Raw genomic sequence first — 24,087 nt, forward strand, 5'->3', positions numbered from 1 at the left:
TGGACAGAGCCTTGCTCGGCCAGCATTAGAGGTTTTATAACCTGGAATGCTTGAAATCCTCTGATCGACCTTGCAGAGCTGATCCCACAGAGTCGACCATCGCTTGATCTCGGGTTCGAGGCGCTCCCTGCGAGTTGTCGGCTATGCGCTTGGGTCGTTGGACCGGCGTCAGACCTCACTGCTCATCACTCTCATCACTCTCGCGGACGCTGATGTATTCCTTGAGCTCGTGCACCTTTGCTTTGGAGAGCGCCAACTTCTGGCTTTCGTGTTTGAGCTTCCTGTTGAGGCACTCTACCGTGTAGCGGAGACACGAGCAATCGATAGGCTCCTAGGCGGGAGCCTGAATCTCAGTCTCAGCATGCAAGCTGGGGTGTGTCAGCGAACGTGCGGTTCTCAGGTGTGTGGGTCACTGACGCGAAAGTCTCTTTCCACCGCTCTTCTATCTTGTTCGCCAGGTCTCGGACTTCTTGCAGAGCTGAGCGATTCAGATGCAAGAGTGTCTGCTCGAGATGCTCTTTGCGCTGCCGCAGGCGCTCTGTGCAGCACGAATTGCGGCACCCGATGTCAAATATCTGGGATCTCGAGCAGTGAGAGCTTGAACAATTGTACCGGTAGTGGAGCTTGAGGGCCCTGTACTGATCGTCGATGGCTCAAGACCGTACATGTGACACTGTCGTCCATGACGCAGCTTACGATAGATCTGAGAGAGACGAAAACTCCCAACGGCGCCGAAGACGCATGTGATCGGAACATCTCAGTTTCTTTTCTCGTGATTGCAGCCGAGAGAAGGCAATGGCCGATACTACCGTTCTTACAGTCCCCAGATGGGCAGGTTTCGGCGCCCTCTTCGATGCTGCTGACTCGTCGTGGGCTGGTGAGAGTGGCCCCTTCAAGCAGACATACGGTGGGTAGTCAACTGGGACTCATACGCCAGGCAATGCCACCATCTGGTGCTTCGTTGCGACGGCTGCGCGACATGACGCATGTACACTTGCATACTATGTAATCGTCCAGTCTAGATTGTGTTGGGTCTTTCGCATCTCAACGAGTGCGATCATGTTCAATGAAGGGCGTTGTTGGTGAAAGTGGAGTCCGAAGCTCAGGATGATGGATCATGGGCAAGCACCTGCAGGGATTCGCCGGCACATGAAAGTGTCAGGCAGTCTATCAACAACTTGGTAACCACGATCTCCACAACACCTCTCCACCTTCACGACCTCCTACATCCTCCATCCTCGCGCGGGCTCTGAAATCACATACCGGAGGCGATACGGTCGTCCACTCGATCTGGCAAACCAACGATAGCAGCGGCGCATTGCGCTGCTTGCGCGAGGCGCTTTCCTACGATGCTGTGCCAATGCCCCAAGCTCACTCCCCTCCAAACACGACTCCTGGCATCTGTGACGACTCTGGCACTCTTGGCTCTGGTATACTGGTCGTTGTCGAATCCACATTTCGCATATGCAGCTGAACTTCCTGTGGACGGAAGTGGGCAACTGAGAGCAGGAGAAGATCACAATTGGCACCGGATACGTGATGATGGGACCTTGGAGTATGAGGATGGACCGGAAGAGCTGGAAATACGACATGCAGACGATGTTGTGGTGGTGAGGCAGGCAGAGGAGGGCACAGCACAGATCGCAGGCAATAACATGGGTACAGCAGGAGAGATCGCGCCCGGGAACACTACCATCTGGGAGTACCCAAACAGCCTCCTGATTGCCAATCACGCCGACAAGGGCATAGGACTTCCAGGCGCGCTTTCAGGAAAGCAGGTGGTCGTTCCAGAGCACATTGAGCTGAAGAGACGGGACGAAGATGGCGAGCAGCATCTGGAGACTAGACAGGACGGCACAGCCATATACATCTCGGCCAACACATGTAGTCAGCCTATATGGAACGGTAGCGGGACACAAGACATTCCTGCGCCTCAGCTGACACTCTACGTCTCCGATGAACCAGGGAACAAGAACCTTGGACCTGGTGGAAGACGCCAGACTGAATACCCTTTTGATGGAGGCTTCGTAAACGCGACAGTAGACACTGCATCAGGGACATGGCATATGGCGGTCTCGGCGCCCGAACTTACCAGCAACTTCACTGGTTCTTGGTCATACAGCTTGGCAGTGTCGATAGACGACTACTTCTACGCCGCGAACACGACCGACCCATTTCTTTATCTTGTCGACACAGACTCTAATGCAGCTTTGATGGTTACCGACAACTTGACAGATGCCAATTCGTCGACTGAAGTGTTCCAACAATGGATGGATCTTAGCGCGCCCTACACTTTGTTCGCACTCAATCAAAACTTCACCGGTATGATGGGTCTTGAGAACTCCTTCTGCGGTCTTGAAACCTTTGTAACGAACAACAGCCAGATCATGTCGAATCATGATGATATGGAGGGCATCTCAGACCATGTTCAGATGGGCATGATCACTCGCGGGCTCGGCAACAAACCCAAGCAGCAATTCTACGCTACCGGTCTCAACAGCTCAAGTCAATACCGCGCTTTCCTAGCCATCAACGGAAACTCCACAGCCTCCGGAGACGGCGTTGTGGGCGGTGGCGGCAAAGTCTGGGGTCCAGGCATCGACTTCACCACCAAAACCGATAGGAACTGCCAGCTCCTCTTTAACCTCACATTCTGCAACGAAGTCGCCTACGCCGCGCCCTCCAACCCCGAGAATGACAAGTACAACACCAACTACACCGCCTTCCAAGAATTCTACGACAACTACACCACATTCTGGTACGCACCCTTCAACTACACCCTCGCGCAAATTCCCTGCCACACAACCTCCGATGCGCAATACTCTCTCGCCAAGAACTGCAACCACTGCGCCGCTGCCTACAAAGAATGGCTCTGCGCCGTCTCCATCCCCCGCTGCGAAGACTTCTCCAACAACGCCTCCTACCTCCAACCCCGTAACGTCGCTCAGCCCTTCTACAACGCCTCCTCCCTCCCAGACACGTTCCTGCAATCAGCTTACACTCCCATGCCGGATGCCCCGACGATCGAAGGCTCGAACGCATTCGACCAGACTTTCGAATTCAGCTTTGCAACGAACCGGAGCAGGAATGCGGATATCGATGAATACATCCAGCCGGGCCCGTATAAGGAAGTCCTACCTTGCGAGGACTTATGTTACAGTTTGATGCAGAGTTGTCCGGCGAGTATGAACTTTGCGTGTCCGTATCCTGGACGCGGGTTGGAGGCGAGTTATGGGCAGAGGACACCCGGTGGGGAGGTGACGTGTAGTTATCTGGGCGCGGTGTATTATTTGAACGGTGCGGAAAGCAGTGCGCCTGGGACGTGGAGGGCGATGGGGATGGCGGTCATGGCTGGGTTTGCATTGACCCTAATGTGAAGCGGACGGGCAAGCAGGTTGAGCCTGTCTTTTCTCCTGGCGTTTGGAGCGATGAGCTGCTGTATTGATGGATGAAGAGTGTAGTATACCCCCAATAACATGAAGCGATACCTAATGTCCTGAAGCATCAACCTGGAAATCTGTGTGTATCCTCACTCACTCACCACACGAATGACGTCTGCGAGGTACTTTTTTTCTTCTGAGATTCTCTTTCATTCCAGACATTCCATGTCTCTAAGCTACAAGGTTGCAATATTATCGACACAAGACATTAGATGTTTGTTTTGTCCATTAACATGTTCATCACATGGGTATCGTCAGCAGAATGTGTATGATGTATAGGCCGTGTTGCCTTTCCAAGAGTGGCTCGCTCGCTCGCTGTTCAAGCAAGTCTTAAATTCCAAGAGACTCCCATGAATGATCCCCCTTCGCTCGCTAGTTGCAGCAGATTCGTTGAATAACACAGACACAGAGACATAGGGAAGTTTCGCCTGATAGGCGTTGGCGTTCGAACAGTCGGGGGAAATGCAGAAGATGCATGTGAGTAGTGGAGCAATCCAGCTCGGTCCAGATCCAGGAATCTCATCAAGTGGTAGCGACGACAGCAAGGGCAATCTACACAGATCACAAAAGTCAGCAAACCTCTCTGCCTATCCCATTCAGAACGCCAACATGACGATGACAATCCTCACTCACCACAGCCCCAATAACCCCCAACCCGACCACACTCATAACCCGATTCAAAACCCTCCACCACCGCGCCTTATAATAAACCTTCTCCTCCCTCCACCGCCTCTCCGCATCCCCCGCCTCATGCTTCATCATCGCCATCTGCACATCCTCCTCACTCGGCCCATTCCCCAAATTCGCCTCCAAATCCCCCGCAGACACGGGCTTCTTCGGTAATGGCAGGACTGCCCCGAGCATCCAGGTAAGCGGACATAGGAAGCCGAGCATGAAGAGCAGAATTTGCCGGTTGTGGCGGGAGGTTATGAGCGTGTCAAGGGAGGAGACGAAGGAGGGGGGGCGCCAGGCGGAGAGGCGGTTTTGGGAGGTTCGTTTGGAGGGGGCGAGGCGGGGGAGTCGCAGGGTGTGGTCGTGGTCGTCGGAGTGGGCACCGAAGTCTGAGAGGCGGTCTTTGGTCATGGGGCGGGGGAATTCCATTTGGTCCCATTGGCGTTGTTTGCTGTATCTCCGAGGGAGGCGAGGTCTGCGGTGGTCGTTTTCGTCTCTGGGTGGACTGGGAGCGGGGTCCTTGAGGGGGCCCCATTTTGGTTGGCCGGAGGGGAGGATCTCGGCGGCACTGTCTTTGGGGCCTTCTTCGTAGGGGTCTTGCGGGAGGGGGTCGCGGTGGATGGCCATGGAGTCGCGGGTGTCTTGGAAGGGTCTGTCTCGTGAGCGGCGGGAGGTGCCAGATTTGCGGATCTTGGAGGAACGGCTGTCGCGGCTGTTGCGTTGATGCTCGAGGCTGCGTTTGCGGGTTCGTGGGCGGAAGATCGCTGGGAGAAAGTGGCTGCGGACTGGGCTGGAGGAGTCGACGTTACTGTAGCCTGTACCCAGCCTGCTGGTGATGCTGCGGTCCGTATAGGCGCTGTCGCCTCGTTGATGTCTGGCGGGTTGTCTGATTCCAGCGGATAGGCTGCCGAAGGATGTCTTGCTTTGCAGCGCGTGTGTACCCGAGTAGAACCGCTTCGCCCATGTTGGAAACAGAGTGCTGCCTTGGCTTGTCCTCTCGCTCTCAACATTGCTAACCTGGCTCAGCTGCCTGGAATGCGTGGATGTGCTGTTACTCCGTGCTCGGAGCGAATATCCTGATCTCTTCTGCTGCAACGCTGGAGCTTGCAACTCTGATAGTGTATCGAAGTTCTCATCGCTGTCTCGGCTCTTCGGAATCGGCGGCATTGGAGGGAGAGGTCCATCGTATCTTCTCGGTGCGTCCATCGAATTCGACCCTGAAGCAGCGTTCGTCTTGAACAGTGGCTCTGGCATTGCCGAATGCTCGCGGAATATGCCCAATGTCATGTCACCTGCATCTTCCTGAAACTCGCTGCTGCTCGTCCCTCGAGTACCAGTTGACCGCGGGCCCGATCCGACCGACTCTGCGGGCGCGCTCCATTGCCGTCGATGACCAGGAGAAAGTGGTGAACTACTGGCATCATCTCCAGTCAGTACTCCACTCCCCAATGAGAAGTGGCTCAAATGTTGGCTTGCGGTCCGGCTGCTTTCGCTGGCGATCGTGCTGAGATGGCTGCTGAAAGGTCGCTTTGGGAATGGCAGGGTATCGATGTCGTCCATGGCTTCGCTGTCATGAGCTTCCTCCAATGCTTGAGCCTCTGCCTGTAAGCTCAGAGACTCGGATGCAGCTTTGTGACGGAGTCGTTTCTTCGGGATGTAGAGTGGTGGCAGAGTATCATTAGAAGATGTGAGTGATGCCCGAGAGCCACTATTGGTAAGGCTACGACCCGTATGAGGCCGTCCAGCAGGTCCGTATTTCAGGCGCGAATTGATTGAATCAATGGAAGTAGCACCGTGTATAGGATGGTCGCTTTTGGAAATTGGCCGAACCGAGTCAGGTGTGTATGCGATAAAGTTAGGGGACGAAGTGTTAGGAAAAGTTGCTTCAGAGATCGCCTGCGACTCTGGACTTCCGTCTCGTTGATGGTGAGATGCTGGAGTTCCTGGAACGTCCCGCCAGTTGGGAGTACTCGAGAAGGGCTGAATGGAGCCAGCAGACAACGTCCTCTTGGAGCTTTGCTGAGGTGTGCCTTCGCTGCTTGAAGGTTGCTCCAAGTCCGATGGTGCTGTACGCGGCCTGACAGGTGAAGTTTCCAGAGATCGGGCTCCTGGCTCCGGGTCTGTCGGCGAGGATGTGTCAGATGAGGGAACTGGTCTAATTGTCGACAATCTCTCTGGCCGTTCTGGGGAGGCTTCCTGCAGTGTCTGCAACGCCTGTGCAAGGCCTGACCTAGCAGACGCTTCCACTTCTGCACGCTCCCGAGTTTCCTGCTCGTGTGGCGTTGGTGTTCCACGCAGAGTTGAAAGCTGACTGAGGGTGCTGTATCTTTCACTCTTCCGGCTCTTTTTGGAGTACGCAATTTCGCTATCTTGCAAAGTGGATGCTTGGGAATAGTAGCCCGAGGACGTGTTGCGACGGTGCCATACTGGCGGAGGTAGTTCGTGCTGCCACTCGTCCGGTAACAGGGTTATACCGGGCGCATTGTCCGCAGTCTGCACCTCATTTGCCGGCGTGTTGGTTTCTGAAACATCGTGCTCCCGGTCTGCAGCCGAAGTTGCTGGGTATCTCACGCTAGTTTCCTTGAACTGAGCGAGCTGATCTGACTGGGGTAAGCGTGGCAGTGCAGTTGGATTTTCCTCCCAGTTTTCTTCGTTGGCATCATCGCCGTCGACTCCGTGGTGTGGTGGTGATTCTGGCGCAGGAGAAGCGTTGACTAAGCGTACTGTAGCAAGTTGTTCTGGAAGTGTGAGATTAGGTTCCTGTTGGTTGTTCTCCGACTTGGATCTCTCGTGAAGCGATGCTTTTCGCCAACTCGTTCGCGCCGGGTGGTTTCGTGCTGATGTTACCGGTCGCTGTGATGAGAAGAAACCAGAGGACATGTCCTTTTTCCGTTTGGAAAGTGGCTCGGGATCCAGAAACATAGTAAAGAGTGTATTAAAGGCGCAATAAGAAAAGAAGTCCGGTAAAGATCGTGCAGCATATCAAACGAGTGACAGGTACGAGAGCAAGGCTCTGCGCACACAGAGCGCTCTCTCGAAGGCGTAGTAGATGTCCCGGGCGGTAGGTGATGTACTTGAGTGTGTCAAGGAGTCGCTTGGTTCGTCGGTGTTCGCATACAGAGCGCCTGTATGCAGGCTGCAGGGTCGTGCAGGCGGAGATGGCTCTCCAAACGGCGTCTGCGATTCCTGGCGTATGCGCTGGCGTTATAGTGGACTCGAGAGGTGGGTACAGAGAATGAATAGCGAGCTGAACGGAAAGAGGCTGAAGAGCGGCGACAAGGAGACCAAGAGGACACTCACAACGAGACCATCACCTCCGTGGGCTCGCCGCCATCATTTCAATCGTATGGATTCGCAATCGATAGGGCAGGGATGTTACGAACCATCGTGCGCTTGAGAACATAGCGCTAGTGGTCGAGGCGTGTCATTTCCGTGTCTGCAGAAGCATACTGTAACATGTCCCGCGCGACTGTTGAGAACCAATGAATGACGACGGAATTCGACGATATCGATAAGCTCGCGCACATGATGGCGTTTCACACTGCTATACTGCTGCCGTGGATTGAAGATGCGACGAAGAGCTCCAAGTCATCTCCGAGTCCTCGCAGTGGACGCGTAGGTTGATTGACGGGACTGAAGGAAAACTTGTCGCGAAGAACAAACTTCCACAGTGCTGGCGGAGGAGAGCATATCGCAAGCCGAATTGTGAATCGTTGTCGTTCGCCATCAACAGAAAACGGCTGTCATCTCAAGGTATGAAGAGAAACATTGAAACAAGACGTGAAGTCGGTACTTGAACCGGACAACCAGACTCTGTGCAACGGACCTCCTGGCATGCTGATGGCATCCTCACGAGCACAAAGCCACCATATCTCTGCATCCCATCACCCATGGTATTGTTCGGGTCGATCTCCAGAATCCCGCGTGCGACACGCGCTAGACATGCAAGCAATTTGACCCCAGACGAGTATAGTGGGCTGTGGCTTCGTTGGTGTGAAGCTTCCACGTGCGCCTTGCGATCTGCCCTTTGCGGCCACAGACTTACATTCTGCTTGATATGATAGTACCTCCTCAAAGCTGAGCGTTGATGTTGTCAAGAGTGCGGTCGAAGCGTGCAGGTGGGAGATGAAAGATCTCGAATCCTGACTCGTTCCCGCCGGCACATCCCTGCCCTCGGCGCGAAAGCTCGCATGAAGAAGATCAGACAAAGAAGAACGGACAACAATGGCTCCACCCATGAAAGCGCCGACAAACATGTGGTCGAAAGGCTCAGCCCTCGTCGAGCGTTTGAAGGAATTCTACACCGGCAAGAAAGGTAGTCCCGACACACCTGCGACAAGCCCGAGCACGAGCATCAACGGCTAACGATGCCACCACCAGAAACACCGCCCCTCATATCAGAACGGACGGCCCTCCTCTGCGCAATCGGCTTCACGGTCCTTTACGTGGCACCTTTCTACCTCTCCAAGACTCTCAGAACATCACCGCTAGTCTCCCGAGACTCCCCAGCCGTCATCAGAGCCCGCGTCCGCGCTGTAGGCCTCAGCTGCCTAGCCTCCACCGTTATAGCGGTCTACGTCCTCGCTACATACGGCCATGCAACGCCTCGAGATGTCCTCCGCCTCTTTGCCATGTGGCCTGTCGATCCGACAGATTGCCTCAAAGTTCTGGGTCTAGTCTGCGTTCTCTTCGTCGGTCCCCTCTACGAAACCCTCATCGCCGACTCCGCCTGGCGAGACCTCAGCTTCAAAGCTATCAAGGAGAACTTCTGGGATCATCTTCCCGGGTTCAGGAATTATGTCGTTGCCCCTTGGTGTGAGGAACTTGTCTTCCGGAGTTTGGTGATAGGACTCTACCAACTAGCGAAAGTCTCGCCAACACGGATTGTCTTCGTTACGCCACTCATCTTCGGCGTGGCGCATGTACACCACCTCGTTGAATTCTGCCAATCCCGGACACCACCAGGACGGATCATCCCACCGGCGAATGTAATCCTCATGGGCGTGGTGCAGAGCCTTTTCCAGTTCACGTACACCACCCTCTTCGGCTTCTTCGCGGCATTCGTGATGCTGCGTACGGGGAATGTCTTTGCGTCAGTCACGGCGCATACGTTTTGCAACTGCATGGGACTTCCGAGGATGTGGGGCAGGGTTGGACAATTTGAGGAGTGGGAGGGACACAATGTCACGCCTGATGTGGCGCAGGGCAAGAGGGATGATAGTCTGGATCAGGTGAGGGTTGGGAATAGCTTGATGCAGGAGCAGAGTGAGGATGAGAAGCACGCGGCCGATGCGATGAAGACGAGGAAGAGAAACCTTGGTGTGGGATGGACGGTGGTGTACTACTTGTTGTTCTTTGGAGGTGCCTATGGCTTCTATAGACTGCTCTGGACGTTGACGGAGAGCCGGAATGCTTTAGTGCATTTTTGAGCCCCCAAATGACATGAATGACACTGAGCGCACGGCTGTTCTCTCTGCGCGTGCTTCCTCATGCCCAAAGGATGACGCTCCCAGGTCTCTGGAGTTCGATGGCATGATTTGTCTGCCAGAACATCCCAGCGCAGCCCGGTCCCATGACCGCATGTTCTTATGCTCCCAGCATAATCCACAAGCCCCTACAGCGTGACAGTCCGAGAATTCGCCCTTCGAGTTTCCTTGGTCTCATGTCGTGGTACCTCTGGCTTTCGTTGCGCCTCTGTCCCCAACGCCTGGCTGAACGCGAATCATTTAAGTCTTCCATGTCCCCTCTCTATTGCTGCTCGTCGTTGGCGCTGCCATCGCGACTGCCATCTGTTAGAACCCGTCCCGCAGACAACTTCGCCTCGAGAACTTACGGCTGATATTTCACCCCAGCATTCTCCGCCGCAGTGATATACTCCTCTGCCAACTACAAACACATTAGCTCCCATCCTCATCCCTTCCTCCATGCCCCAGAATCAGAGGCACCCCTCCCTGTCACATTCAACTTACATCTCCAGTAACCTGCACCGCATAAATCCCCGGAACATACCCCACAATCCTCTGCCACCTCGCCACCCAGCTCGACGTCGTGTCATTGACGGTAACAAGACCCTCAAACGTCTCGGACGTGCAATCGGCCACGGCGTCGGAGGAGCCGCGCATTTCGAGGAATTGCTCGCAGTTGGGGCAGCCGCCTTTGACGAATTTGGATTGGGTTTGGACGAAGCTGCAGACCAGGCAGGCGCGGAGGGCGCGAGGGACGGCGGCCATGTTGATAATGATAGGGGATGGTGAAGGTGGTGTAAGGAGGTTGTTGAGAGGTGGATGATGTGTTTTGTTGGTTGCACGTGTTCTTTGTCCAGAAGTGGTTGTTCACGGTTGAGTAAGGTGTGATGTGTCGGCAGGCATGTGTTTGTTGGAAGATCGAGCCGCGTGCCGAAGAATTGGATCTACCCAGCCGCCGAATCTCGACTTTCTTCCAAGAGCTTCGCCGATAGACATCACATCGACTTTTCGCTCGCGTGGATACTATAGCGCTATAGTAGAGATCCGTCGTCTGTCTCTCCCGCCAAATTCTGTTGCGCTATACCGGAGAGCTCTCCAAAATCCTCTCTTAGTCGCTGCCACCAAAGGCAAGCATGGCCGCCGAAGATGCAGTGGCGCCTATGAGCGACGCAAAAGTGCAGGAGGCAGTCGAGCTGAAGAACAAGGGCAACGAAGCGTTCAAGAACAAGGACTGGCCTACTGCTATCGAGTGCTACACCAAAGCCATCGAAGCGAACGACCAAGAACCGTCCTTCTACACAAATCGCGCGCAGGCCAACATCAAGCTTGAAGCATACGGCTATGCTGTTGCAGATGCGACCAAGGCGATTGAGATCAACCCAAACTTTGTGAAAGCGTACTATAGGCGAGCAGTGGCCAACACTGCCATCCTCAAGCATGCCGACGCGATACACGATTGGAAGATGGTGGTGCGGAAGAATCCTGCAGACAAGGTCGCGAAAGCACAATATGAGGCTTGCCAGAAGCTAGTCAAGAGAGATGCCTTTCTGAAGGCCATCGAGGTTGCAGATGCGCCATCGGCGGCAGAGGGACTGGACTTGGAGAACATGACTGTTGAAGATTCGTATGATGGACTGCGTCTGAAGGATGAAATGACACCAGAGTTTATCGATGACATGATTACAAGATTTGAGAATGGCAAGAAGATACACAAGAAATACGTCTATCAGATAATACTCGCGGTCAAGGACCTGGTCTACAACGAGCCGACCATGGTGGAGACCCATGTGCCCGAGGGCAAGAGCATCACAGTCTGCGGCGACACACACGGTCAATACTTCGATCTTCTCAACATCTTCCGAACGAACGGCTTCCCTTCAGAAGAACACCACTACCTCTTCAACGGAGACTTCGTCGATCGGGGTTCCTGGTCGTGCGAGATCGCCCTCCTGCTCTACGCCTACAAGTGGAAGTACCCCAAATCCTTCTTCCTCAACCGCGGCAACCACGAGACAGACGACATGAACCGCATGTACGGCTTCGAAGGCGAGTGCAAGCACAAATACAGCGAGCGTGTCTTCAAACTCTTCTCCGAATCATTCTCCGCACTACCTCTAGCCACCCTCATCGGCGACAAATACTTCGTCCTCCACGGCGGCCTCTTCTCCGACGACGAGACCTCCCTCGACGACATCCGCAAACTCGACCGCCACAGCCAAAGACAACCAGGCCAATCAGGCCTCATGATGGAAATGCTGTGGACAGACCCACAGACTGCTCCAGGCCGTGGGCCTTCGAAACGTGGAGTGGGTCTTCAGTTCGGGCCCGATGTCACGAAGCGCTTCTGTGAGAAGAACGGTCTCAAGGCTATCATTCGAAGTCACGAAGTGCGGATGGAGGGCTATGAAGAGGAGCATGATGGTCATTGTATCACAGTCTTCTCCGCGCCGAAGTATTGCGATTCGACCGAGAACAAGGGCGCGTACATCAACATTGGGCCGGATTATGAGCTCAAGTATGTGCAGTTCGATGCTGTGCCGCATCCTGATATTAAGCCTATGGTAAGTCTCGATCCACCAGATTCCTTGAAACCGAAGCTGACTTTTCACAGGCATACGCCAACCAGGGCATGATGTCCATGATGGGCATGTAAAGCTCAGATCTCGCCATCGGGTGGCGGTATCTACACGGGACTTACGTTTAGGCGATCGGTATTCTGGCTTTCTCGCAGAAACATGCTTCTTGCATAGCGTTGTCGATCGGCTTCATCACAAGCGCGGCGTTCGGAGGCGTCTTTAGACTTGGAGAAAGGCATTTGGCCGGAGTCTTGCATATACACGTTTGGCATGATGCGATGAAGTTTGAAGGAGAAAGGAAGGGCGTGAAGATTACGTGAAGACGAGACAGCCGTCTTCGTTATACACTTTCTGTGTTGTGTGTATATACTGATAAGCCATGAGTCGTTTCCATCCCAGCGCCGCGCTGAACATCATTCCCATCCCGCTGACTCCGCCTGCGAGGCAATACTACTTCTTCGGCAGCTCGAACAATTGCGGCTTCATATTCAGCTTGCAAAGCTTCGCCACGCATCCCGCAAGCTGCAGGTACGTCTGCATCCCCTCCAGAATCCGCATATGCGTGAAGCCTATCTCCCGTATGAACTCCAGCTTCGTATGCTCCGATAAGGAAGGAATCGTCTTAGTGACTTTGAACATGGTGCTGATGATATCGTGCGAGGAGTATCCCAGATCCCTACTCCCATCGTTAGCATGATCCTCCAATCTCCACACTTCCCTCTCAAGAAAGCTGCACTACTAACCACAACTCCTTCAACGAATCCAACGCCTCATCCACCTTCTGATCCTGACAACTCTTAATCATCCCCTGCACCTTAATCGGGTGCGGCGAGTCCACAACTTTGAACACATTATCCCCATTCACAAACCCGAACCCGGCATGCGTTGATTGTAGATTGTTGATAGCCTGCCTCATATCTCCCTCCGCTGAGAAGACTAGCGCGGCAATTCCGTCGTCGGAGTATTCGACCCCTTCCGCTTTGGCGATTTGGTACAGGCGCTTGACGACTTGTCTGTCTGTCAGGCGCGCGTAGCGCAGGATCGCGCAGCGGGATTGTAAGGGCTCGATGATCTTGTTGGACATGTTGCACGCAAACGCAAATCGCGTCGTGCTACTGTAAATCTCCATCGTCCTTCGCAACGCCTGCTGCGCTCCAGACGTCATGGAATCTGCCTCATCCAATATCACGATTTTCTGCCTTCCAGCGGGGAGTGTGACCTTCTTCTGCGCGAAGCCCTTGATGCGATTTCGGACGACGTCGATCCCGCGCTCGTCGGAGGCGTTGAGTTCGAGGACGGCTTCTTTGTAGGCGGGGCCGAGGAGCTGGCGCGCGAGGCAGAGGACTGAGGTGGTTTTGCCGATGCCTGGCATGCCGGAGATGATGATGTGGGGCATGTTGCCGTCTTTGGCGATGATTTTGAGGCGTTCGATGGTTTCGGTGTTGCCGACTATGTCGTCGAGGAAGATGGGGCGGTATTTTTCGACCCTGGGGATACGTTAGGTGTTGATGAGGGAGTGGGGGAGTGTTTGGTTACCATGGTAGTTCGTAATTGGTGGATGAGGTGGTGGCATTGGCCTTGACGCCGTTGGTTTCGGCATCTTTGGAGGATTCTGCTTTGGCCATGGTGATGTGGGAGGTGGGTGGTGATGTGTTGGCGGAAGATGGAGCTTCAAGCTGTCGGGAAGACGCGTGAAGTGCAACGCCAAAGTGACACGACCCTTGCCATGGTTGATTGGATGCACCGAGTGACCTTCTCCAGCATCAACATTCTTTGCCAGCACATGCTCTCCGCTGCATCTATTCACCTTGCATGCTGGCATCAAAGTGACAAAGGTATGCGACTTCCACTGTTTCTTACCTCTTCGTCTCTTGGTCACACTTTCTGATGCGGTCTTGGGTAGGCGCCGCCCGTACACCACTCCCTTGACCAACAATACCACCTGCATCTTCTCTCCATTACTAGGGCCATCCTTCTGCCATGATACATGTACTCAGCAGGTCCCCCTCAGTATGATAGCATCAAAGAGATACCTCGCATTCGCGGCATTCGCAATCTTCGTACTGTTTCTCGTAGCGCACTTCCACGACAGCATCGCCTCACAAGCACGAGTACGCTACGATACCTTCTTTCCATCAGCGTCGAAGCACCACGCTGATGGTCGATTTCACTGGGCGGACGTTCCCGTGCAACATCCCGTGGAAAGCTTGACGTCTTTACCAAGTGGCAAACCTAAGAAGCTACCACGAGTACAATATGACTTCAAAGACCAGTCACAAGCGCTCAAGCAGAAGCCGCGACAAGCTGCTGTCAAGGCGACGTTCGTAAGGGCTTGGAAAGCCTACAAACAGCACGCATGGATGAAGGATGAGGTTACTCCGATCAATGGCAATTTCAAGAACACTTTCGGAGGGTGGGCAGCGACGTTAGTGGACTCCTTGGACACATTGTGGATCATGGACATGAGGGACGAATACGAAGAAGCAGTCAATGCTTGCATGGACATTGATCTCGGTATCTCCACGACAGACACTATCAACGTATTCGAGACGACGATTCGACATCTTGGAGGCTTCCTTTCTGCCTACGACCTGAGTGGCGACAGGCGTCTGCTGGAAAAGGCACAGGAGTTTGGGGAGATGCTTCTGAAAGCTTTCGACACGCCGAATCGCATGCCCATCACGAGGTGGAAGCCACAAGAGGCGCTGTACGGCAAGCAAGAGGCTGACGGCGTTGTACTCGTTGCTGAGATCGGATCCTTGACTATGGAATTTGCACACCTTTCACAAGTCACCGGTGACATGCGATGGTATGATGCAGTCGACCGTATCATGCGGATCTTCCACAAACAGCTGGACGAAACACATCTCCCTGGCATGTTCCCGGTCGTGGTCAATGCAAAGGAGCTGGACTTCACACAGGACACCTTCTTCACTCTAAGCGCCATGTCTGATTCCTTCTACGAGTACTTTCCAAAGATGCACGCTCTGCTAGGAGGTACTGAGCCAATGTACACGAAGCTGTACACGCGCAGTATGCAGACTGCCATCAAACATAACCTATGGAGACCGATGGTGCCCGATGAAGCAGACATTCTAATGTCCGGCAATGTCAAAACTGAGATGTCTCAGCCGCCGACCTTGGAGCCGCAGGGTCAGCATTTGGTGTGCTTCGCGGGAGGCATGTTTGCGCTAGGTGGTCGACTTTTCGAGCAAGAGGAGCAAGTCAAGATCGGTCAGAAGTTAACTGATGGCTGTGTCTGGACTTACAAAGCACTGCCAATGGGCATCATGCCAGAAGTCTTCAACATGGTGCCATGTCCGTCACGGTGTGGCGAATGCAAATGGGACGAACAGAAGTGGAAGACCGAAATCGGCAAGGTCAACGACGGGACAGCAGATGTCGAGGAAGCTATCACGGAACTTCGACTACCAAAAGGCTTCACGCAAATCCGGGATAGGCGATACATCCTTCGACCGGAAGCGATCGAAAGTGTCTTCATCCTTTACCGCGCCACAGGACAGGAATACCTTCTTGATGCTGCGTGGGACATGTTTCAATCGATCATCAATGCCACAAAAACTCCCTTGGCCAATGCAGCGTTGGCTGACGTGACGTACGAGCCGGCATTTCTCGAAGCGCAAAATGCGCAGGTGAAGATGGACGATATGGAAAGCTTTTGGATGGCCGAGACACTGAAGTACTTTTACTTGATCTTTAGCGAGACGAGTCTCATCAGTCTGGATGAATATGTCTTCAACACGGAGGCACATCCATTTAAGCGGGCGCTGCCTTGATTGACGCGACAGTAGATGAACAATGAATCCAGATCGTTTGCACGGAACAATAGCCCTTCGAGCATGCACTCAGCACTGCTGCACTGTATAGTGCTCTCCCCACCATCGGGCGTCTGTAAGTGAGATACGGCGGCGTCTGCATGGAGGATTCTCGCCCAGGAACATGGATGCTGAACGCCAAGCTCATTTGGCTGCTCGAATGGCTGCGTGGCATTCGCTTGACACCCTCCACCATCACGATCCTTCCGGCGTCTTTGCTGACCCCCCAGGCGATCCCTCGAAATGATACAAAACATGTGAAACAAAGCAAGGCACTGTTTCTCAGACCTCCAGTTTCGGCAGCAATGACGGCACAGCAGCTGGAACGGGCGCTACCTTCGAAGTGTTTGGTGCGCTGAACGATGTTAGTGGCATGCTGTGAAACAACATACCAGACGACAGCTCGTGCCCAGTGCCAGATCTGGCCTCTTCATCAAGATAGATTGGCTGTGAGCGATGGCAGCCTGCCACAGCGCCGTTGCAAAACGTCTAGATTGCGACAGCCCACTTCCGCCTGTACGCTGACCATCGCTACCAACACGTAGGAACAAATTGCGCTGCTACCCAGCTGGGGACCCGATTGCGCGAACGAGGATGTGCTGTGTAACCAGACTTGTGAGCTGCAGTCAACGCGCATGCTGCTGTGCGGCTCATCAAACGATAGTTGGTGGGTTCACAAACAAGCAGGTGCAATGCACGAGAAGACGTGTTTGCGAGGGGAGTACGGACGGACTCTTCCCCTCTTGCATACCATCGACGCGCCTACACTGAACAAAGTGGTCAGATCCAGACAAGACTTTTCTTTGGCTTTCTGCTCACTCTGTTCGGCGTCTGGCTGTGGCGCTTCTCGGCTACAAGCTGCCAGCCCGGACTGCAGGAGCCGTGGCACGCGTGGGCAGGGCCGCATCATCATCATCATCAAAGGACAGCAGCAACGAACTGTTGACGTCGACAACCGCCTCCCACCAGCACTCGTCAGCCTCTTCCCTTTGCCGCTTTGTACAATTGCGTGATGCATCTTCCACCAGCATCCGCGGCTTCGCTATTGGACATATTCGGGCCTATTTGATCAGTGAACCACCCTCTTTTTCTCCTTCCGCGGATCGTCAAAAGATCTCGGCTAGATCGGGAGCCGCACCGCCACTGGACTGGACTTGCTGCACTACTGTGGATTCACCTTGGTGTTGCATTATTCGCTGGGCCGCGTCATAGTCTTTGCATTGCGTATGGCAGAGAACGAGAGCTTTCTGCAAGATATCTACCGGGATTAGAGCTTCTGTTTTGTGTTTCGTTGCAGTTGTTGTTGGGTATACCCTTTCTTGGATAGACAACGATGCGATCTTCGACATCCCTTGCAGTGGCTGCGGCCATATCCAGTGGCGCACAAGCCATCAGCCTTGTCAAGAGAGCGGACGGAACTCCGCGCGTTGTCGAACACACGATACAACGAAAACATATATCGAATCCTCTCGAGCACGATCGCAAGCGATGGCTACGCAAACGACACGATACGATCAATGTTGCGCTGGACAACGAAGAGACGCTATACTTTATGAACGCGACGATCGGGACCCCAGCACAGAGCTTCAGGTTACATCTAGATACTGGAAGCAGTGATCTTTGGGTCAATGTCGCAACCAGTGACCTCTGTTCAGATGCAGACAGCACCTGCTCAATATCTGGAACCTACGCCCCAAACTCTTCCTCGACCTACAATTACCTAAACAGCGACTTCAACATCTCCTACGTCGACGGATCAGGTTCCTCAGGCGACTATGTGACAGACACAGTAACAGTTGGCGACGTCAGCATAGAGAACCAGCAGTTCGGCGTAGGCTACGAGTCAAGCTCCGAAGAAGGCATTCTCGGAATTGGCTACCCCATCAACGAAGTAGCAGTAGCCTACAATGGAGGACGACCTTACGCGAATCTTCCTCAAAATCTATTGAACGCCGGCCACATCGCCACAAACGCCTACAGTCTCTGGCTCAACGACCTCGACGCCTCGACAGGCTCTATCCTCTTCGGCGGTGTCAACTCAGCGAAATATACCGGCTCCCTCCGAACGCTCCCAATCATCCAGGAGTCGGGTATCTACGCCGAATTCGTCATCGCCCTCACAGCAGTTGGCCAGAACGGCAACACCGGATCCATCGCGAGCGACCTCGCGACTCCGACCTTACTGGACTCCGGCAGTAGTTTGATGTACCTGCCCAACAACATCACGCAATCGATCTACGACGCCGTCGGAGCCCGCTACGACTCAAGCCAAGGAGCAGCCTTCATCGACTGCGACAAAGCCAACTCGGACGACACCATCGACTTCACCTTCTCCTCCCCAACAATCAAAGTCGCAATGAACGAACTCGTCATCGTAGCAGGCATCGACCGCGGCCGTCCCATCTGTATCCTCGGCATCGGACCCGCTGGAGGCAGCACGCCTGTGCTTGGGGATACGTTTCTGCGATCAGCATACGTAGTCTACGACCTGACTGCGAACGAGATCAGTCTCGCGCAGACGAATTTCAATTCGACAAGTGATAACATTATGGAGATTACGAACTCGACAGGCGTACCAGACGCCACAGTTGTCGAGAACGCCGTGACAAGCGTCGCGGTGCAGGATGGAGGGGCCAGAATCAATGGATACACGAGTACACTGCATGCAGCGGCTGAGCCGACTGCTGCGGTGGGCTGGAATGCGGCGGTGTTGGGCGCTGCGGGTGCTGCGGGTGCTGCTGCGTTGCTTGCAATATGATCTGCGACAGGAATGATTTTCTTTGGGTTGCATAGCGTGGAGTTCTTGGAGATATATCATTGTTGTGCATAGCGAAGGGGCTTGGGAGCTCTGGATGGGGCCTTGTAGGAAGGCGGCGGATGATGATTATGACCTGGGGATTTTGAGACAGAAGAGCATTTGAGACAGATGGGAGAGATACAGTGTAGAGAATGTAGAAACAGAGTACAGCAGCAGTATTGATACAGTCTGATCATGATTCGTCGCTTCATTCCCCCAATTGCAAGCAGCGTTGTAGATCAATCTCGTGGGCTTGGTAAAACGCATGTGGCCAAAGAGAGATGCCCTCGCAATTGCAGTTAGGTGATCCCACCTCCTTCTCGTAAAGCTCATGAAGTCCATCCCGCTCCGCTGCACCCAAGCGAAGCCACGACCTAACCTCATCTCATCCCAACATCTGGACCTCGTGGCCCTCTCACCACGCCACTCTTCCTCCGATGGCATCTCTATGCCTTGCGCACGCCACCCAGCTTGATCCGGAAGCTCGACGGCTGAGAGTCATGAGCCGGTGCTTTGCGCTTCAGGCTCAGCGATGACGGCTTGTACTTCTCGTTGCTGGCTTGACCCTCGCCGGCCATTGCCTTGACCTCAGCACCTGGCACAAGCTTGACTTTGGCCATCTGGCTGGTCGGCACGATGATCTTGCGCTGCGCTGATGGCATATCGTGCTCATGGTGCTCCTTCTTCATGGCCAGAATTTTGCGCTGATCAGGCGGCATGCTCTCTGGGGAGTCCGGCTCGGCGGTCCGAGTGGACTTTGCTCGACTTAGTCTTCGAGTAAGGCAGCGGGTCCTTGCCCGCGTTACTGTTGACGTGATCCCACTTGCGCTTCTCGGTTGGGAAGGCTGGAGAAGTGGTGCTCTGAGCTGTGAATGGAGATGGCTTTGGAGAGGCGAAGGAGACGTTGAGAGTCAAGCCTGGGTTCTGCTCCTGAAGTTGCTCGCTAAGAATCTGTCAGTATTGAATTTGATGCCAGCGTAGTTGCAGCACTTACATGTCGAACTTCAGTCTGCTGTTGGCGCACTTGAGATCTCGCCGCTCCATCTTCAAGTCGTAGATCTCCTTCTCGAGTGCGGAGACTCTCTTCTTCTCTTGCGCAAGTGTGGACTTGGTACCCAAACTTGACGTCTTCATGGCCTTCTCGGCGCCCTCCATGGCGGAGACTCTGGCTTTGAGGTTGCGCACATACTGCTGCTCAGTGCCGAGCTCCTGCTCCAGCTTCGTGTTCTGCGCCACCGTATCAGCTCCCGCGCATACCTCGTCTCCGCGGCGCAACTTACCGTGATTTGAGCTTCCATGAGCATGCGCTTCTGCGCGCCGATGATATCCTCAAGCTGAGCGATGTCCTCCGGGTCTTGCTTGATGGCTGAGTCGTTGCTAGCTGTGAGTTTGTGGTTCTCAAACTCAAGCTCGGAGATGCGTGAGTTGACAGCGTAGAACCTATTCTTCCAGAAGATGGCGTCCATGTCGGCCATGGTGACTAGCTGTGGTATGCTTCGTGTATAGTCGTTGAAGTTATCGTTGTCAAGTTGCAATTGGCGATGACAATGGTTGTTGTAATCGTGTCGCTGTAATGTTGGATTTGCGAGATCGAGCTATATATGCTCACTGTCGCCGTGAGCTTCGCAGCGCAGCCAATAGAAGGCCACATCGTAAGTGCATGAAGACGAGAGGGAAAGGTGAGGTCGTAAATTGGAGGGCATCCCAGCGATTGGCAATGGAACAGCGCTGAAAGCTGGGAGTATGGGCTTCACTTAGCTGAATTGTGGTGAGATCGAGCTGAGATCGAGCTGTGTGCCCGCCGAAGTGGGTGGGTGGGGGTATGAATAGTCGCATAGCATCTCCAATCTGCTCACTCACAGAGCCAAGTTGTAGGTGTAGTCGTCCTCCATGTTCTGGCTGACCCAGAGCACCACCGAGCTGTCCACACGTTAGCGTTTGTGCACTTATCCTGCTGTCCATAGCCGTAGCATCGACCGTAGCCATGACCACTGCCACAACCACAACCATATCCACAACATACCTCAGCATAACCAATGCATTCGCAGCAAGATTCGCCGCTCCAAACCACAGACTCATCCCCGTCGCTCCCTCCGTTACATACTTCAACACCATAACCGTCACACCACCCGCCAGTCCCCCCGCCATCGCCGCGAATCCCATGAACAGCACAACTCTTGCCTTCCACGCGACGCCATCCCCGCTGTACGCAAATGTATCACCTGATAACCGCGTCTTGTCGATGCTGTTGATGACCAGCATGCCCAGGAAGGAGAAGATGGCGGGGATCCAGTCGACGAAGTTTAGGTGCAGGTCGGAGCCGTTGAGGTGCGATTTGGAGTAGACTTGGGCGTCGATTAGGATGAAGAGGGCGAGGCAGAACTGGGAGGTATGGTTAGTGGGAAGATGGGGGTGGGGGTGGGAGGAGAGGGTGTGTGTACCAAAGAGCCTGAGAGGTAGACGCCTGCTGTTCTGCTGTTGGCGCTGTTCAGCCAGACCGGCTTGGGGAATTTGAAGAGCCGGTGGTCGTCCATGTTGTCGCCGTATGTCAAGATTGATGTCAATCGGGAAGAGAATGTCGTTGGATCGTGCTTGTCGTGGTCGCGTGAGGTCGTCGTCCTGCGCAGCTTGACGCCTGGCTGGAGCTCACAAGCAAGTGACGCCGCGCAGCTGCCAGCCAAGACGTCGGCCCCGGCAGAGAGTCGTTCCTGCCGACGACCAGGATGTTATTTCACAACTTTCACTTCACTTCCCTGCCAGATCACGGCGAATGAACCTCTAATTGGCATTGGATCGCTATCACATGCAATACTAGTCTTCGTAACAGGTTGCAAGTATTCTGTCTTTTTGGGCCGAGGCTTGCTGTCTTGACTATAGCGCTACATCTTACGGCCGATCTTCTCCCAATCCTGACTTCATCACTCTTCACATTCTCTTCTCTACTGTGCATACTTCCAACACATCTCTTCCCTCATCAACAATAATCATAATGGCCTTCTCCTGGTACCCCGGCAAACAAGACATAACCTACACCCACTCCCCCCAACCCCTCGTCCTGCCCACCAAAACAGGACCCAAACGTGCCTTTCCCGAGATCGTCAAAGACATCACACCAGAATGCTACCTCAACCCCTTCCTCTTCAACGGCCACCTCCAAACAGCCTACACCGCAGTGAAAATGGCCGGTCCCGCAATCCACTACAAGCGTCGTGTCGTCGAGCAAGAAGATAAGGATTTCCCAGGCCACTTCACCATCGACATCGTCACAGCGCCACCTCCCAAATCCAACGCCGAGGCGCAAGATGGTGGGCTAGATGACCAAGGCCTTCGTGAGGACCCCATGGGGGTGGGCCACCACCGCCTCCCGCCACGGACGACGTACTTCACCGACAAGGAATTTGAGAATCTCGGTTCTGACGATACGAAGCCTATGCTCATCTCCCTGCATGGTCTTTCTGGTGGATCGTATGAGAACTACCTGCGTCAGGTTCTGGAACCTTTGGTGAAGTCTACGCCCGAAGGCGAGGAAGCTGGGGGTATTTCGAGCGGGGAGTGGGAGGCGTTGGTAGTGAACAGTCGAGGCTGCGCGGGCTCGAAGATTACCACTTCGATGCTGTATAATGCGCGCGCGACGTGGGATGTGAGGCAAGTAGTGAAGTGGGTGAGGAAGACGTGGCCGAACAGGAAGGTGTATGGGATTGGATATTCGCTGGGGGCGAACATTTTGACGAATGTAAGTGGGAAGGAACTCTTTTCTAATCTTTCGCTTTCATATTGCTGAGTATTTTCTTTTTGTAGTATCTTGGCGAGGAAGGAGATAAATGCCTCCTCTCCGCCGCTGTGATCGTCTCCAACCCTTGGAAGCTTGAAGCGGGATCTTTATCACTTCAACGCTCGTACATTGGTCTTGAAGTGTACAGCAAAACTATGGGCAAGTCGATGCTAGCACTCTTCGACACTCATAAAGAGCAGATCTTGAAAAACAAGAACATCAGCTACGAAGGCATGCATAAGTTGAAGTACCTGCACGAATTTGATCGAGCGGTGCAGTGCGCGACTTGGGGCTACCCAACAGAAGGCGCATACTACCGCGATGCCAGCAGTGCAGACAGTGTAATGGCGATCAGGATCCCAACGCTCTGCGTGCACGCAAAGGACGATCCTATCGCCGTCGACGAGGGTGTGCCCTATGAGGAAATCAAGCAGAACCCATACGTCGTCATGCTGGCGACTAGTGGCGGAGGACATCTGAGCTGGTTCCAGCTTGGTGGTGCGAGATGGCATTCGAAGCCCATTGTTGGCTTTTTCAACGCTATGGCGCGGGAAGTCGATTTCGACCAGGTTGAGAAGCCAGAGCTTGCTGCACAAGGTCCGCATGGTGGGATTCAGACTCCGTTCGCGTTCAACCCTGTGCGGAGATCGCTGCATATCGCCGATAGTCCATACTCATAGTGATGACCAGAAAGATGGTGTAGACCATAGACATAGATAGACCCTCAAGGGCAGATGGAGAGCCACAAGTAGTGCATCACAAAGTCCGGATCTTCTTGTAGGCGAATGCCTAGTAGAGGCACAGTGCGTCCAGCATAGTCCCTGACGCGCGATTTCAGAGGTGCATCTGCTGTGGCCCATCGACATGGCCAGACCACATTCGTTGATGGCCAGAGATATGTTGCTCAGCCGAAGCTGACCCTCTTCTTCTTCAGCTTCGTCGTCCCCGGAGCAGCCTCCTTCCTCTCCTCTTTAGCATCCCCATCCGATCTCCTCCTCTTCTTACTGTTCCCCTTCTTGATGTCCTCCTTCCTGCCCTCTAAACTCTCCTTCTTACTCTGCGCCCTCTTCTCTGCCTCTGCCTTCTTCGCCTCTCTCACTTCCTCCATCTGCCGCGCCCTCATCATCTTACTCTCGATATTGCCCTCTTTCTCTGCCATCACCAGCGCCATGATTGCATTCATCGATTCCTTGTCGTCCACGAAATTCTTGCCTTTCTTGACATTGGGAGGCTTCTCCACGCCGGTGGGAATGATGCCGTTGAGTTTGGGTACTTTGAGTTCCTTTTCAGAGTAGCGGAGGTGAGGAGGCTTCTTTTTCTTTTCGATGCCGGTCTTGGGCTTGTGCTGTGTTGGAGGTGGTTTGGGGCCGGACTTCGACTTGGGTTTGGGGGCGCCGCCGGAGCCTGAAGAGGACTTATTGGAGCGCTTGCTTGCGCCCTTTGAGGCGCCGGGATTCGATTTGGGAGGCATCTTTGGGGATCGTAGTCTAGAGGTGAACCGAAGAGGAAGATTGTGGGAAAGTTTACGA

At 54.0% G+C, this 24,087-nt stretch overlaps 12 protein-coding genes across 12 annotated transcripts; 6 read left to right on the top strand and 6 right to left on the bottom strand.

The window, feature by feature from the left end:
• Window positions 1-1,349: 1,349 nt before the first annotated feature.
• CLAFUR5_03642 (Calcium influx-promoting protein ehs1) lies at window positions 1,350-3,377 on the top strand (the record flags this gene model as incomplete). The annotated part of the gene is made up of 1 exon (XM_047902790.1): window positions 1,350-3,377. One exon carries the CDS (start codon window positions 1,350-1,352, stop codon window positions 3,375-3,377), a length of 2,028 nt encoding a protein of 675 aa, XP_047757999.1.
• A 585-nt stretch (window positions 3,378-3,962) lies between these two features.
• On the bottom strand, window positions 3,963-7,034 carry CLAFUR5_03643 (uncharacterized protein; the record flags this gene model as incomplete). The annotated part of the gene is made up of 2 exons (XM_047902791.1): window positions 3,963-3,992; window positions 4,074-7,034. The coding sequence occupies 2 exons, from the start codon at window positions 7,032-7,034 to the stop codon at window positions 3,963-3,965; spliced, it is 2,991 nt and encodes a 996-aa protein (XP_047758782.1).
• Window positions 7,035-8,336: 1,302 nt separating this feature from the next.
• Window positions 8,337-9,541, top strand: CLAFUR5_03644 (putative CAAX prenyl protease 2; the record flags this gene model as incomplete). The annotated part of the gene is made up of 2 exons (XM_047902792.1): window positions 8,337-8,427; window positions 8,493-9,541. The coding sequence occupies 2 exons, from the start codon at window positions 8,337-8,339 to the stop codon at window positions 9,539-9,541; spliced, it is 1,140 nt and encodes a 379-aa protein (XP_047758781.1).
• A 319-nt stretch (window positions 9,542-9,860) lies between these two features.
• On the bottom strand, window positions 9,861-10,342 carry CLAFUR5_03645 (Transcription elongation factor spt4; the record flags this gene model as incomplete). The annotated part of the gene is made up of 3 exons (XM_047902793.1): window positions 9,861-9,894; window positions 9,946-9,998; window positions 10,082-10,342. 3 exons carry the CDS (start codon window positions 10,340-10,342, stop codon window positions 9,861-9,863), a joined length of 348 nt encoding a protein of 115 aa, XP_047757504.1.
• A 368-nt stretch (window positions 10,343-10,710) lies between these two features.
• Window positions 10,711-12,230, top strand: CLAFUR5_03646 (Serine/threonine-protein phosphatase T; the record flags this gene model as incomplete). The annotated part of the gene is made up of 2 exons (XM_047902794.1): window positions 10,711-12,138; window positions 12,189-12,230. The coding sequence occupies 2 exons, from the start codon at window positions 10,711-10,713 to the stop codon at window positions 12,228-12,230; spliced, it is 1,470 nt and encodes a 489-aa protein (XP_047757505.1).
• Window positions 12,231-12,603: 373 nt separating this feature from the next.
• Window positions 12,604-13,778, bottom strand: CLAFUR5_03647 (Replication factor C subunit 4; the record flags this gene model as incomplete). Its single annotated transcript, XM_047902795.1, has 3 exons — window positions 12,604-12,829; window positions 12,897-13,640; window positions 13,690-13,778. 3 exons carry the CDS (start codon window positions 13,776-13,778, stop codon window positions 12,604-12,606), a joined length of 1,059 nt encoding a protein of 352 aa, XP_047757996.1.
• Window positions 13,779-14,165: 387 nt separating this feature from the next.
• On the top strand, window positions 14,166-15,950 carry CLAFUR5_03648 (Endoplasmic reticulum mannosyl-oligosaccharide 1,2-alpha-mannosidase; the record flags this gene model as incomplete). The annotated part of the gene is made up of 1 exon (XM_047902796.1): window positions 14,166-15,950. The coding sequence occupies one exon, from the start codon at window positions 14,166-14,168 to the stop codon at window positions 15,948-15,950; it is 1,785 nt and encodes a 594-aa protein (XP_047758001.1).
• A 1,372-nt stretch (window positions 15,951-17,322) lies between these two features.
• On the top strand, window positions 17,323-18,747 carry CLAFUR5_03649 (putative aspartic-type endopeptidase opsB; the record flags this gene model as incomplete). Its single annotated transcript, XM_047902797.1, has 1 exon — window positions 17,323-18,747. One exon carries the CDS (start codon window positions 17,323-17,325, stop codon window positions 18,745-18,747), a length of 1,425 nt encoding a protein of 474 aa, XP_047757507.1.
• Window positions 18,748-19,494: 747 nt separating this feature from the next.
• On the bottom strand, window positions 19,495-20,261 carry CLAFUR5_03650 (uncharacterized protein; the record flags this gene model as incomplete). The annotated part of the gene is made up of 3 exons (XM_047902798.1): window positions 19,495-19,729; window positions 19,781-20,013; window positions 20,067-20,261. 3 exons carry the CDS (start codon window positions 20,259-20,261, stop codon window positions 19,495-19,497), a joined length of 663 nt encoding a protein of 220 aa, XP_047757627.1.
• Window positions 20,262-20,642: 381 nt separating this feature from the next.
• On the bottom strand, window positions 20,643-21,320 carry CLAFUR5_03651 (UPF0220 protein; the record flags this gene model as incomplete). The annotated part of the gene is made up of 3 exons (XM_047902799.1): window positions 20,643-20,706; window positions 20,810-21,168; window positions 21,228-21,320. 3 exons carry the CDS (start codon window positions 21,318-21,320, stop codon window positions 20,643-20,645), a joined length of 516 nt encoding a protein of 171 aa, XP_047757941.1.
• Window positions 21,321-21,775: 455 nt separating this feature from the next.
• On the top strand, window positions 21,776-23,238 carry CLAFUR5_03652 (Monoacylglycerol lipase; the record flags this gene model as incomplete). The annotated part of the gene is made up of 2 exons (XM_047902800.1): window positions 21,776-22,519; window positions 22,585-23,238. The coding sequence occupies 2 exons, from the start codon at window positions 21,776-21,778 to the stop codon at window positions 23,236-23,238; spliced, it is 1,398 nt and encodes a 465-aa protein (XP_047757937.1).
• Window positions 23,239-23,462: 224 nt separating this feature from the next.
• On the bottom strand, window positions 23,463-24,029 carry CLAFUR5_03653 (60S ribosomal subunit assembly/export protein LOC1; the record flags this gene model as incomplete). Its single annotated transcript, XM_047902801.1, has 1 exon — window positions 23,463-24,029. One exon carries the CDS (start codon window positions 24,027-24,029, stop codon window positions 23,463-23,465), a length of 567 nt encoding a protein of 188 aa, XP_047757938.1.
• Window positions 24,030-24,087: the final 58 nt, after the last annotated feature.

The sequence above is a fragment of the Fulvia fulva genome, chromosome 2, assembly GCF_020509005.1.
Source record: "Fulvia fulva chromosome 2, complete sequence".
NCBI lineage: Eukaryota > Fungi > Ascomycota > Dothideomycetes > Mycosphaerellales > Mycosphaerellaceae > Fulvia > Fulvia fulva.